This window comes from Stegostoma tigrinum, chromosome 3, assembly GCF_030684315.1.
Source record: "Stegostoma tigrinum isolate sSteTig4 chromosome 3, sSteTig4.hap1, whole genome shotgun sequence".
Lineage (NCBI taxonomy): Eukaryota > Metazoa > Chordata > Chondrichthyes > Orectolobiformes > Stegostomatidae > Stegostoma > Stegostoma tigrinum.
In genome coordinates this window covers 27,329,636-27,344,403 of record NC_081356.1, presented here as the reverse complement: position 1 = coordinate 27,344,403, position 14,768 = coordinate 27,329,636, and the positions used below count along the sequence as shown (strand labels likewise).

At 40.8% G+C, this 14,768-nt stretch overlaps 1 protein-coding gene across 1 annotated transcript in view; it reads right to left on the bottom strand.

Annotated features, from left to right (window-relative positions):
- pgm5 (phosphoglucomutase 5) overlaps positions 1-14,768 on the bottom strand; it is a 294,643-nt gene extending 279,875 nt beyond the window's left edge. The window contains exon 1 of the mRNA XM_048527372.2: positions 13,946-14,768. Within this exon, the coding sequence (XP_048383329.1) occupies positions 13,946-14,203 (258 nt within the window). The 5' untranslated portion in view covers positions 14,204-14,768. The remainder of the gene's footprint in view (positions 1-13,945) is intronic.

Below are 14,768 nucleotides of genomic sequence, written 5' to 3'. Positions count from 1 at the left end.
GCTCAGCGAGCAAACTCACATCCAGAACCTCAACCTGAGCTACAAATCTCCTCAAAACTCGCTAGAACAGTCTGTGTAATCTCATAATATCAAATTTAGTATCAGGATCAACACATGTGGCATGAAAGGGTTTTGCAATGGTCAGCATTCATAGGCATCACTGGCAGTTCCATTAAACAGCAGGTTTGCATTAAATTGTCAAAATAAAATCAACGTATTTAAAATCTCCATTTACTTTGTTATTTGCGTGGTATCCAAATTAGGAATGATACCTAGCCTCAGGAACCATTGTAGAAAGATTGAATTGCATCGAATGAAAAGCATTTTCAACTATGTAAGGACAAACGTTATTAAAGCAGAATTATGATGCATTATACAATGTTCAAAGCTAATACTTTAGCAGTCCATTGGAAAAAAACAATATCACTTAAATTATATTTATCCTAAGTATCTGATAACAAATTTCTGAGCTTAATTGAAATGTGATCATTTAGTAAATTTTGCAATTTGGTTCTTGAATAACCAGGTTCCCATTACAAAGACTGGAAGTTGTGCTTTACATTAACTGCAATAAGGTTTACTGGAAATAAATAATAATGTACTTGGGCAACCATGAATCTAATTACATTACCAAGCCACCCACTCCAACAGAACACAAATGTCTCATTACTGATATTGCAAAACTTTCTTCAATTCTGTATTTCAGATCAGACCTGCAGTTACTCCAGAAACGGCTACGATTTCCATGTTCAGAAATTTAAAAAGAGGCAAACGCTATCAAAATGGGGGCCATTTGCCTGGCTGGAGATACTTAGAGAATGAAGGCCTTAGTCTGAGGTAATGGTAATTTAGACTGAAATCACACAAAATGTTGTTACTCAGATGGTTGAGAATGTTGGAACTGTCTCTACCCAGAAAGCTGTCTGCCTGCTCACTCATGTCTAGTCCGCAATTTTTAAAAAATTCATTCACATTCTAAATGATCATTGGATCCTACACCTGCTTCAGCTAATTATGGCTGTTATAATTTCAGATTCAATTCATTTCTATTCAGCTGTTTTAATCAGCTTGCTATTCCGCTGTAATGTAATGGACAGCAAATAAAATTACCTTGAACTTCCCAGCTCCAAGGTTGGAAAATCAATTGGCAAAGAACATTTCTTACATGTTAAAATCGCTTCATTTCATTTTCAAATTATGGCATTTCTAAGCTAATTCTGAACATTTGCTGAGCCACTGAAGTCAACTGCAAACTAACATGCAAGACAATAAGAGAATTCTGAACAGTTCTAAATTATTGCCTAATGAAAATTACTGTTACAAATGTCTAGATAATGACTTCTATTGTAATAGGTAATGGTTTTGAAAAAAATTAATGCCATAAGCTCCACCCAATCTAATAACTGCACTCAGCCTTGGGTGAAGAATCAGGTAGTCTAACATGAAGTCCCAATGGAGATGGATTTGTCACCATAACCTGCATCTATTGTTGTTATACAATAAACTGCCTTTACTTATGTAAAACAGCTGCCTCTTCTCCTCTAGACTTCACCAGTGTCTGTATCCTACGACTGATAACGGGAAATTCTCTTAGATATAACACAGAAAAGAGGATTGGTGGAAGCACAATACCTTAACCATCAAATGCCCAATAAGATATCAGCAGATGCCACAACTGTTCACACTTCTCAGGTGAACAACGGTGGAGAGAATCCATTTGACTCTGGAGAAAAAGACTCTGAAAAAAGTGAGTTTACCTCCTTAAGAAGATGGGTTTATGATAGTGTCTCTGACCTGGTTGATTAGAGAACATCTCAGCAGTACTCATGGGGGCAGGAGCATAATCAACACAGCACTCCAGAAGAAATCCTTCACTTCCGAGGTACAGGGAGAGAGTAAAAGCAACCACACTGGGAAAGGTGTAAGAGAAGAAGGCTCTGTGGGAATGTTTTAGAGCTCTGGGAGTAAGGTTTGAGATTTGTAATGGCATGAGAGAAAGAAGAATTACTACAACAGTACAAAAGACCTAGGCTGGGATGGTCAGAAGTGAAAGGGAGTACTTACTCTTCAAAGCAAACACCACTCATGATTAGGCCCAGTGGAGCAATAGGTACAGAATGGCAAAAACAAATTTTTACAATTGCTACAATATCGGGAAACTCATTCAAAGTTATAAAGAGCAGCAATAAGCCAAAGGTGTGCTCAGACAGTGTGTTATTGCGGTAGAATCTCTTCCTTTTGTCAATACATGCATTAAACAATATCTAGAAAAAATACACAAGGCATTCCTAGGGGAAAATGGAATTAAAAACAATTCCAGTTTGACGGAACTTGTTTATGTCAATTGACATACCGTCAAGTCTAAACTTGGAATCAGTGTGGTTACACTCTTCAATCAGACTAGCTACCATTGCTTTAGAAACAGCAGTTAAAGCATACACCAATGAGGTTACACAGTGCAAATGGAATAATTCTCAAGAAGGCATGTATGTTACAAGTAGTTTAGCAACACAATCAGTACTTCTTACTTTTGAGCCTACATGCGGGTCTTGACTTGAACATCCCTGGATAGCAGAAGAAGTTTGATTAGGTCCAAGACAAGGACTGGTTCAGAAAGAAAGTAGTTGTCAACTAACCGAGTCAAGTTGCAACTGAGATTGTGCTTCTCCAATTCCTGGCAGAACAGATATAGGAGGAAGAACCTCTCGAAATTATCTTTCATGGCAGAAGAGAATACTTCCATGCTGTCATCAGGAAGGTCTTTATAGGGCTTATTCCTATCATCGTTGAAGAACATTTCAATCTGTTGTGTCTCAAAGAAGAGTTGTCAGTACCAATGATGGAGATTGTGTAGAGTTAGCGACGATGACATGACTGATGAACACATTCCACTACAAAGGAAACCCAGAAGTGAGGCAATCCATCTCAACGGACCCCAGAGTTTAAAAACCAGGTGGGAAAACACACCGACGTTTCATCGGAGGCTGCACTGAGGATGTTACCCAGCATGGTAATGAAACATCTGCAAAACAACAAACCAGCTCAGTGAGCCAACCAACCTCAAAATCCATAACCCGAGCTACAGATCTACTCCAAAACCTTAGAGACCTAGAGTTACGTTTATCGGGATACTTCCTGAGTGAGGCAATGCGGTTGCCTACACTCAAGTGGTATTCCCAAGCTCACCAAACTGGTGAGGGTGTCCATTTTGATTGGGATACCTTGCAATTCAGATACTCCACTTGCTGCATTTTCCAATGATAAACGGCCTGTTTGAGATCCAGTTAAGCTTCATCCAGTGGATGCTTTTGCACAGCCACATTATTAATCCCACACACTATATTGTCTCTAGGTGTCTCATTAAGGGTTAAACCTAATTCACAGGTTTCTACAAGTCATCGTAACCTAGTCAAATACCCTGATGCAATTCCCCTGGTTCTTGATTTGCTGAGTAAAAGTGATAGCATCTCAGAAATAAAGAAGGCTTGGGGTTGTAATATACTTTAACTACATCAATCAATTCTCAAAACGTTTAGTATTTGGTGTCTTAAGAAAAATTAATAATAGAAAAAGTTGCAGCTCCGCAGGCTGTCAGGAAAATTACTCACTGTTTCTCACCTATCAAAATGTCATTTTCCCAGGAAAAACACACATTCTTTCCACTTAACTGGTCCTTGACAGCAGTTTTGAATGAGTCAAACTTCCTGAAGAGAGACATGATGTAAGAAAATGCTTCCCTCAAACTTCAGAATCACTGCTGTGAGTGAGCTTCTTCAGGATTGTGCTTTACTCTCCTTGCCACTGAAATAACTCTGCATAAGCATACGACAATAGCACTGCCTCTCATTGAGTCGGGCATTCAGTGTCTCATTATCCCTTATATTCATCCTTTAATGTCAGCCAGGTCTCCCTGGTTGGAGCACATTAACAGCCTCAATCAGGGAACTCATTTTCTATGGTGTCCACCTGGCTGAGGTTATTTTAAGGCTATGTATAATTTAAGCCCTGTCTGATTAGTATTAGTAGAGGATAGACACTAGTGAGCCTTAACAAAAGAGGTACTTGTTTTGCATAGTAAGGAACAGTTTATTGCATGATAGCTATAGGTAGAAGTTAAACATAATTACTTGAGAGCATCAGCAGCCAGAGATGATACATTTGGCTCAAACAGAACAAATAGTGTTCACACGCAGCTTCATTTGTGTGTACTGGGATGGTTACTGTTGAAGTTCAGTACGTGGTCTGTGTGTGTGGCTTTTCTGTGTACTTTTGTTTACAGTGCCCCACTTGTCTTGTGCTCTACCATGAAAGTGCAATGAAAGTATACTGAAAAGCCATACACACAGATCAGATACTGAACTTCAATAGTAACCATCCCAGCACACATAAACAAAGCTGCAAGCGAACTCTACTTAAAAGGGCAACAACACACTGCAGCAACACGGAACTACGCCAAGAGGAGGAGGAATACCTCTTTCAAGTGTTCAAGGATAATGGATACCCAAAGAACTGGGTCAGGTGATGCCTACATGAACAGCATCAGAAAGGCTCTACATGCCCTGACACACTCATCACACTACCCTACATCAGGAACACACCACAGGACTCCTACGACCGCTGGATATCAGAGTGGCACATAAACCCACATCAACCCTATGACAAGTGCTCACCCGAACTAAAGACCCACTCCCCGCCATGGACAGGACCAATGTCATCTACAAGATCCCCTGCAGAGACTGTGAAAAACACTAAATCGGACAAACAGGAAGGAAACTAACAACAAGAGTACATGAACACCAAGTGGCTACAAAAAGACACGGCCAATACTCACTCATCTCAATCCACATGGACAAGGAGAGCCTCCAGTTCGACTGGGACAACACCAAGATCCTGGGACGGGCTAAAGCAGAGACAAGTACGAGAATTCCTGGAAGCATGGCACTCCATGAAGCAGGCTATTAATAAACATATTGAACTCGGCCCCATATACATTCCACCACGGAGGAAACCCGGAAGTGAGGCAACCCATTGCAACAGACCCCAGAGTTTAAAAGCCAGGCGGGAAAACACAAGGACGCTTCATCAGAGGCTGCACTGAGGATGTTACCAAGCTTGGTAATGAAATGTCTGTGGAACAACAAACCAGTTCAGCAAGCCAACCAACCTCATCAGTAACTCTCGGTTGCCCACAGGAAAACCCAAGAACAAAGATAAGTCTTGGCCAAACAGTTACAATTTTCTTCAGAATCCTGTCCAGTAGGTCTTTGCAATTGTTGTTGATATGTAGATTCAGGACAGTAACAGAGTCCTATCAGGCTTAAATGGAGTCAGGTAACTCGTAGGCCGGTATCCAGGAGAGCTCATAATCTGGAAACTCTAGCTGAGCGACATCCAAATCAGAACCAATCAAGATAAATGTCTGAGTGACTGGTCATCCTGTTGAAATGGGGGTTCATACCAGCACAGCCGTATCTGTGATCGCAGAAACTATTCTTAATAAAAATCACTCAGGACTCTAGCCTTTAACTTTGCATGAGACCGCGGTTAGACTGAGAACCCACTCCGGGGTACTTTTGCAGATTAAGGATACAATCTATTTTCAGCTCTTATGAAAAGCAACTGGGTCAGTTGTCGGTGATTGTAGTAAAAAGCTCAGGCCCAAGCTTGATCGAGTGAAATTAGTGTGAGATTATATCCAAGATTGGGTCAACATTTTTCTGTTAGAAAATGGCTGCCTGAGTGAAGTCCTAATTAAATACCCAAACTTTTCTGGTCTAGGGGCTATCAGGAGGAGCCAAAACACTTTAGCTTGTTGACCAGAAAGCAATTCTGCATTTCTGGAAGACCCACACAGTGCCATTTGCCTTCTGGTCGAAAGTAGAAGTGGAACTCAGAAGACTGAAAAGTGAAAGAATCATCAAACCAGTCCAATTTGCGAAATGGGCCAATTTTGAAGCCCGACAGGTTGAATCGCCTTAAATGGTTTTTTACAGTTGGATAAATACCCAATACCTCGAATAGCAGACTTGTACGCAAAGCTGGTTGAAGATTTGTCCTTCACAAAAACGAAACATGAGCCACATTTAATTACAATTGTGTTTAGACCAGGGTTCTCAGAAGTATGCTGCAATTAATAACCATAAGCGATTTGTACCAATATATGAGACTACCATTCAGCTTTCTGTCAGCCTGTTCAATTTTTCAGCAGATAATGGAGGACATATTGCAAGGTCTATTTCAAGTGGTCATGTAGCTATATGCCATCTTGCTAACAGGAAAGACTAATAAGCAAGGCAGAGAGAACTTGAACCTAGTCCAACATAGGAGTATGCCTTAGAGGGGAAAAATGTGTGTTCCAAGCACCTCAAGTGACTTACTTGGGCTACACAGACGACAAGACTGGGTTACACCCATTGGAAGATGAAATGAGGGCAATAAACATGTCCTGGTCCAGAAGCTAAGGTCATTTCTTAGGTTGGTAAATTATTATGGAAAATTCATACATAAGCTGGCATCTGTGCTGGCACCATTGCAACAAATCTTTGCACAAAAGGTCAGTCTTGGAAATGGCCTCATAGACAGGCCCTAGCTTTGATGAAATAAAGAATCAACTTTAATCCTGAAAGGCGTTGGCAAACTATGTTCCCAAGAAAGATTTGGTATTGCTATGAGATGCCTCCCAGAATGGCACTGGGGTGATATTTTCACCTAAGTACCCTATTGGAGAGGAACAGCTTATGCATCCAGAACTTTTGTTAATGCAGAGCATAAATACGCCCAGATAGAAAAAGAAGGATCGGCAGACATATTTGCAATCAGGAAGTTCCACCAACACCTTTGTGGGCAAAAATTCATGATAATCACAGACTGCAAACCCGTATTTGGTGTGCTTAAAGAAGACAAGGCAGTGCCACCTATAGTTTCGGGCCACATTCAGCCACGGGCTCTAAATTGTGCTGATAATTAAAGTTGAAATTATATCAGGAACATTTTGGGGAGAGAACAGTTGCAAAAGGGAGTGTGGTCAAGGCTGCAAAGAGGGAAGATGAACTGCAAAGAGGGGAGGGGCGCAAAGGGAACATTGAGGCTACAAAGAGGAGTGAGGGTTTACAAAGGGAATAAAGGGTCTGCAAATTGGACAAAGCAGTGATTCATACAATATGAATTAATTATGGTGCAGTGGCTATGTTAGAAACAAACATGCAACATTTTATTGTCACCTCATCAGGCCACAGAAAATATGTTTATGATGGTTGTTGTTTGTATATACGAGTTGTCTTTAACTGCTGTGTGTCTAGGAAATTAATGCTTCTCTTCTGCTCTGTGTCTGTAAGTTTAATAGATTAGTGACCCTTATTGGGAATATTGATAAATTATTCTAGTTCTGTTTCAGCATGAATCCAACTCATGCAAATATCAACACAAATACCCTATATTTTTACAAAGTGACTGCTTCACCAAATTAAGGAACGAGCGAGATTGAAGTAGTCCTGGCAGACCTGAAATCCCCAGAAATTAAAAATAGCCCTCTAGAAATTGCAAGAGGAATCCTAACAAAATATTGAACCCTGATTAGTATAATTTTAGTCAATCTCCATTGCACATTCTGTAAAGCACTATAGCTTTCAGAAAGCATGTTGTGAGGATTTTAACAAAACATTCTAGCAAGGGCCTAACCGGTGATTTTTAAGGACTTAGCATAATTTCCTTGCTTTTTGTATTCTGTGTACACTCACAGAGAAGCATGCATAGCTTGTCCTGTTAGTTTGTGTGACTCTCCAGATGTCTATGCTCCTGTACCCCCTTTAAAACTGTAACATTTAGTTGACATTGTCTCCACTGATTCTTCCTTGCACAATCCTGTCTTTTCTTTGGGTGGATATCTGTATTGTATTTCCGTGACACAATTCCACTCCCTCCACTAGATACTCCTGTCTACTGTCAGCACATCATGTTTTAAAAACCCAGACTGTAAAAATTAAATTCTACCAATGTCACAAGTGGAATCAGCATTACTGGAAAAACTGCAATATTAATTTGGAACGTTCATTTATAGACGCATTTTCTTTGGCTATTCTCGGCACAGTTTGACTTTTCAGAACTTATTAGGGGGCACTGGGGACAGGAATATCATTAACGGTGGTCTTCCTATTGGTATCCTACTAGCATTGGAGTGAACAAGCAGAAAGTGTTGCGTGTGATATCAGGAATACTCTTTGTTTCCACTGCATTCTTGTACTAGGTACATCTTATGGCAGTGACAGTGTATGAATGCCTAGCAAGTCAGGGATCCAAAAGGAAACTTTGGAGACAAAAGCAGTGCTAGTCTCTCGGAGAGATAACGGCTTGAGAGATAGCATTCCCCCTTGCTTAACACAGATCATCAAAATCAGTTTATTAGAAAATTCTTTATGCGGAGAATGGTGAGAAGGTGGAAATTGCTGCCATGGAGAGAGATAGGGAAAAATAACGTAGTTACTTTAGAAAGGAACACATGAAACGTAGAAGATAGGAGCAGGAGGAGGCCAGTCAGCCCTTCGAGTCTGGTCTGCCATTCATCATGATCATGGCTGACCATCCAACTCGATAGCTTAATCCTGCTTTCTCCCCATAACCTTTGATCCCATTTGCTATTGATCCAAGTGCTATATCTGGTCACCTCTTGAATACGTTCAATGTTTTGGCATCAACTACTTCCTGTGGTAATGAATTTCACAGGCTCACCACTCTTTGGGTGAAGAAATACCTCCTCATCTCTGTCCTAAATCCTCATACTGTGACCCCTGGTTCTGGACACACCCACAGTCGGGCCCATGCTCTCTAGATCTACCCTGTCCAGTCCAGTTAAAATTTTGAGGCTGTATGAGAATCCACCCCCTCATTCATCTGAACGCCAGTGAAAACAATTCCAACCTAGTCAATCCCTCTTCATACATCAGACCTGCAATCCCTGGAATCAGTCTGGTAAACCTTCGCTGCACTCACTTGAGAGCAAGAGCATCCTTCTTCAGAAAAGGAGATTGCATACAATATTCCAGGTGTGGTCTCACCAAGCCCCTGTAGAGTGGCAATAATTGGATAATGGAATAGAAGGAGATGCTAATGGTTGGATGAAAGAGGATGGGGGATGTTTAAGTGGAGCATGAATAAACTGATTAGGCTAACTGGTGTTTTCTGTACTCCATATTGTACTGAAAAACACATAGGTGCTAGATTCCCATCCAAGCTAGCATGGGAAGCATTTCCAATATCATGTCAGATTACTGAATGCCAATGCAGTATATTTGTAGGCCAGGCCAATTAACTTCAATTGCACTAAGTAACACCCATAAGTTCTGAGGGATCCATCTCACACTCAAAATGTTCATTTTGCACAAAGGTCAGGAGCGGCAATAGCAGCTACACATTTGATAAAATGATTGTGTTTCACAGAATGTCACTGTGACTTGCTGGGGAGCACTCTCTTGCTTAGGAGTCAGATGGGTGTGGATTCATTGCTGTCACATTTTGTCCTTCATTGGTCTTGTGAAATACTTCTATGTTTTACAACTTCTACGGATCGATATAAATGTAAAATGTTGGTGTTCTGGTCTAAGACAGCCACAGATTGTAAAGTGATTTTTCTGATACACCAGAATGGTTCTCATTGTAACAGTTTATTTGTTGTTTGCAAACTCTGCCGCTGTTTTGCCTGATGTGTAGGTGCGATGAGACATGGATGCATGTGTTTTCCTTGCTCCAGCCTTCTGTTCTGTATTCCATTCTTAGAAAAGAAGGGTGTCAAAAATGAGCTTTAAACAAAGCACGGAATGGATCTGCTTAATTCTTAGCTAATGGTCACACACTGGAGAGATAGTAATGTCTTTTTTGTGTTGCATACATTCATGATTGTAAAAAATAGCCAAAATGCCAAAGTTCTGACAGTTGAAGATTGATTCATGTAATCTTGATGGAATAAACCTGCAATTAAGTAACATTTTCAAATCTCAGGGCTTCACAAAGCATTCTACCATCAGAACAGAAGTTATGCCATATACACGTGTATGAATCAGGAACAGGAGTCATCCATTCATATCCTCAATCATGCTCATGGTTCAGTAAGATCATGGGTGATCTGAATCTTCTATCCACATTCTCACCAATCCCTGATAACTTTTCAACACCTAGCTTGACAGGAAACTATTTAGTTTTGTCTTAGAAATACTTAGGGACTCTGCTTCCACCATCTCTTGGTCAGGCTACAATAAAAACAATGAACCATTCCTGTCTCTAGATCACAAATATGAGATTGCTATTTGAATAGGTTTAGTACCTTAATACCAGCGTACAGAGATTATGTCTTTCCAGGAAATTTAAACAAGCTGTGGCTTTTATCTCCAGAAAAAAAGAAAGAAAGCTGAGAGGTGACCTGATAGAGATGTTTGAGATGGCGTAATAGCTTGAAAAGGATAGAACTAGTAGCCATTAGTAAAATATTCACTAATAAATCCAAGAAGGAACTCAGGAGAAACCTAGTTACCTAGAGAGTATGAAACTCGCCGGCATAGAGAAATTGAGGTGGTAGCACAGATGTCTTTCAGGCCTAAGCTAGACAAACACACAACGGAGAAAGAATGGGAAGTCATATTGATAGTTTTACATAAGGTAGGTTGGGGAGAGGCTCATGAGGCATAGAAATGTTGGGCTAAACAGCACATTTCTGTGCTGTAGATAATTAATTCTTCTAATTTGTAAAAGCTTTATCCTGCCTATGCTGTTCCCCACCTTATATTCATGCTGTTGAAATAAAGATCTTTAGAGTTTGAGTGAAGATTTGTAGCTTGGGTGCTGGTTGTAAATGTTGGTATGTTCGTCGAGCTGGGAGGTTTGATAGCAGACGTTTCATCCCCTTTATAGGTGACATCCTCAACGCTGTAGAGCCTCCTGTGAAGTGCCGTTGTCTTGTACCGGTTCAATTTATATGGTCCGGTTTTTGCTGCTTCCAGTAGGTGCTGGTTCTGGCTGTGCATTGTAATGGTCGGTATGTCAGATCTTGTTGATCGAGTCCACAAATGAATGCCATGCCTCCAGGAGATCCTTGGTTGTCCTCTGTTGTGCTTGTCCTATGAGAGTAGTGTGGTCCCAGATGAAACCAAGGACAACTGGTCATGTTGTTTAGTTACTAGTTGCTGTTCGCGGATGAAGGATGTGCACAAAACACTATGTGGGACAAACAGGCAGAAAACTAGCAACTCCTATCCACGAACACCAGCTAACAACTAAACAACATGAACAAATGTCCTTGGTTTCAAGACACGCAGACGAGAAAAACCTCACTTTCAACACTACTATCATAGGACATGCCCAACAGATGACAGCCAGGGATCTCTTGGAGGCTTGGCATTCATTTGCAGATTCCATCATCGAACACATTGAATTAGACCTGATATACTGAACATTACAATGCACGGCCATAACTGGCACTTACTGGAAGCAGCAAAAACCAGACCGTATAAATTTGAACCAGCACAAGATGACGGCGCTTTGCAGGAGGCTCCACAGCACTTAGGATATCACCTAGTAAGCGGACAAAACTTCTGCTATCAAACCTCGCAGATCAGCATACATTTCAACATCTAAAGTCAAGATCTATCAGTATCTAAGTCTTCATCCTTGCCTCCAGGACTCTCATTCACATAGTTACTTTCTCTAGTCATCACTTTCAATGTCAAGGTACAACAATTTAATGACAACTGGTGTATGCGTATCATCCTTTAGAACTTGAATCTAGGGTCCTGAAAAATGGATTTTAGCACCCCTTCAGATTAATTTTCAAAATGCCACACAAATTTGCTCAAGATTCAAGATAGATATCTAAGTCAGTGGCAGATATATCCACCTACTTTGTGTTTCAACATCCATAAAAGTGAAGGAGTATGTTTTGGTAGCAATAAGGGAGGAGGTCACTTATTATTTGGAAGGTACAAGTCTTGCTGGAGTAGAGGAACAGAAGGATCTCAGAATGCAAATGTATCAATCACTAAAAGTAATGCCACAGGTTCACAAGGCCATAAAAGAAGCAAATCAAGCAGTGGATTTTATTTCAAGAGGGATTGAAAAATATAGAGAGGTCAGATCCCTGTATGATAGCAAAGAGGAATGCTCTCTTTGCATTCTCTCTATTAACTTGAGATACTGACATAACATAGTCACCATGAAATCCAACAAGGAATTAAGCAGAATCTGCACAATTGGCAATGGAAATATAGAATTAGTCACCACTGAAGCGATTGGATCGAATAGTACAGACGCTTTGAAGGAGAACTAGATAAGCATGTGATGGAGAAGGAAGAAAAGAGTTACAATAATAAATTTAGAGGAGGTAAACTAGAAGGAGGCTTGAGTTGAGTCCAAGCCATAAATCCAATGAAACATTTCTCTGTTGTCCTGATCCTCCAATTCTACATCTGCAAGAACTCTGCACTCTTCCAATTCTGGCCTTTGGTTTCAACCAATCTACACATTCGTTAGCTCACTTGGATATGCAGAGTGATGTCAATAACACGGGTTTAATTTCTGCACTAGCTGAGGTTACTGTAAAGCTCTTGCCTTCTCAATCGTACCCCTCACCTGAAGTGTGGTGACTCTCAGGTCAAACTCATCACCAGTTGTCTCCCTTTAATGAGAGTGGCCTTTTGAATCTATGGTGACTTTACCTTCCCTTTACTGGTAATAGTGTCTAACGCTGCTGAGGTACCAGCTCTGCAATTACCTTTATACTCCTCTTTAGTTATTCCTTACAACCTACGTCTCCTCAACTGTCCTTAAATCTCATTTTATGCTTTGGTGTCAAGTTTTCACACTCCTGCGAGACACCATGGGACATTTTTAACGTATTAAAAGTGTTTTATGAATGCAATAGTTGAGATGCCAATTTCCAAATTATGGTGGTACTCCCCTGAGGTGCCAACTGTGGAGCTCAATACCAATTTTTGCCAGGTTCAAAACTCCTCTCTTCGGACACATCCAAAGTTATTCATATATTTAGCATTGCAGAATTAATATACCGGGACAGATCAAATTGTCAAGTAATCAGGAAGTGCAAAGTTCTCACAGAAATAAACTTTCACAAAAACGTTAGATCACTTTTTAAGAAAATCTCCAAAGAAGGCAAGAAGATCATAATATGCTACATCTGGCCAACAGTGCCACAGGGCTGTAAATTTGGATGATATGCAAGACCACAAAGATAAATTAAAGGCAGCAGAGGTGTGCTTTCTGAGACATATGAAGAAGATTAGTTGGACAACATGTGGGAGTAATGAAAGCATTTTGAGCAAAAGCAGGCACTCAAGTAGAAAATTTACAAATGATCATTGGGAGACAATCATAATTCCTTGGACATGCACTTAGTAGGAGAGAAACTGAAACATCTGGCTGTCACTGGTAAAAACTAGAGGTTACAAAGCAACAGAGACACAGAAAGAGGACATTGCAAAAACATGATACCTGAAGAATTTACCAAATTCAACTTTCTCTAAGAGATACTGTCATAGTAATAGCAATGTTACGTGATCAATCGTGGCTTAAGGTACAGATCCATGTAAAACCTCAAAAACACACTGACTGGTTAGCCTCTTCCAGATAATATCAAGTTATGCTTTCTGATTGCTTCAATGCATCTATATATTAAACAGCTCTAACTGACATAATTTGATATTTAACTCCTTTCCTTAAGTTTGGGTCAGTTTGAAAAGTGGTTGTAAAGCAGTTAAGAAAAATATGGAAAATTCAACCGTTTATATCCAGACTGCCTTAGGTTACAAAGTTAAAGAGAAAAAGCAGATTGATATTCCTACAGAAATCTATGAAGTAACATTTTGCTAATGCGACACCCGCCTGAGTTAAAATAGTGTCAGACTAATTTTGAGCATTTTCAATCTTTGGAAAGCAGTCTGCCCCTTACCCCATTGGCAGCTGCCATCTGGACAATGGTCTCTATAGCGGTCCTGCTGAAGTATCTCCCATCACTTCCTACCACCATTGTGCAGCCTTGACGATCTCTAAGGTCTATCGAAGACAGCACACTCTGAGTAAAGTTCTGCAGGTAGTTCCTCTTGCTTTCGAACACGGAGGTTTTCTTCCTCAAGCCGCTGGTGCCAGGTCTCTGGTCGTCGTAAGGGACGGTTTGGACTGTAACGACGGGAATAGGAGTGTTTTCCATACTGCCCCCGAGCTCGCTGAGCTTCAGTCGCTGCTGTATCCTCAGCTCGAAGTCTGGCTGGGAGTTGCCGACAAAACACACACACAAAACAATGAGCAGAGGAGGAGAGAAGGCTGAACACTTTGAAACGAACGACAGCAGCGAACCAAAAATAGCCCCTGGAAAGAACACTAGAGAACTATCGACTTGCGCCAGTGTTGTAACTGGATGCTGTGTGCGCTGGACGCAACACTTGTTAGAGGGAATCACTTGCTGTCAGCCCCGAGCACAGCTCCATCGAAACACCTCCTAATGGGGTCAGGGCTGCTCCGGATCTTGTCTCCGCCTTTCCCAACAATAGCAACTTCAACCATCCTGCAAACACACCGACCTCTGTGGAACTTGATATTAACACATTAGTTAGTTTCCTCAGGGTCTTGCAACTCTTTACAAGAACAGCTATGTACTTTTAAAAAATTGATTGACGAGAAACATGTAGTTGCTAAGGCTGCTTATTGTCCATCCCCAGATGCTCTTGCATAGGTGGTAGTGAGCTGCTCTCTGGAACCACTACAGGCTGTGTGGC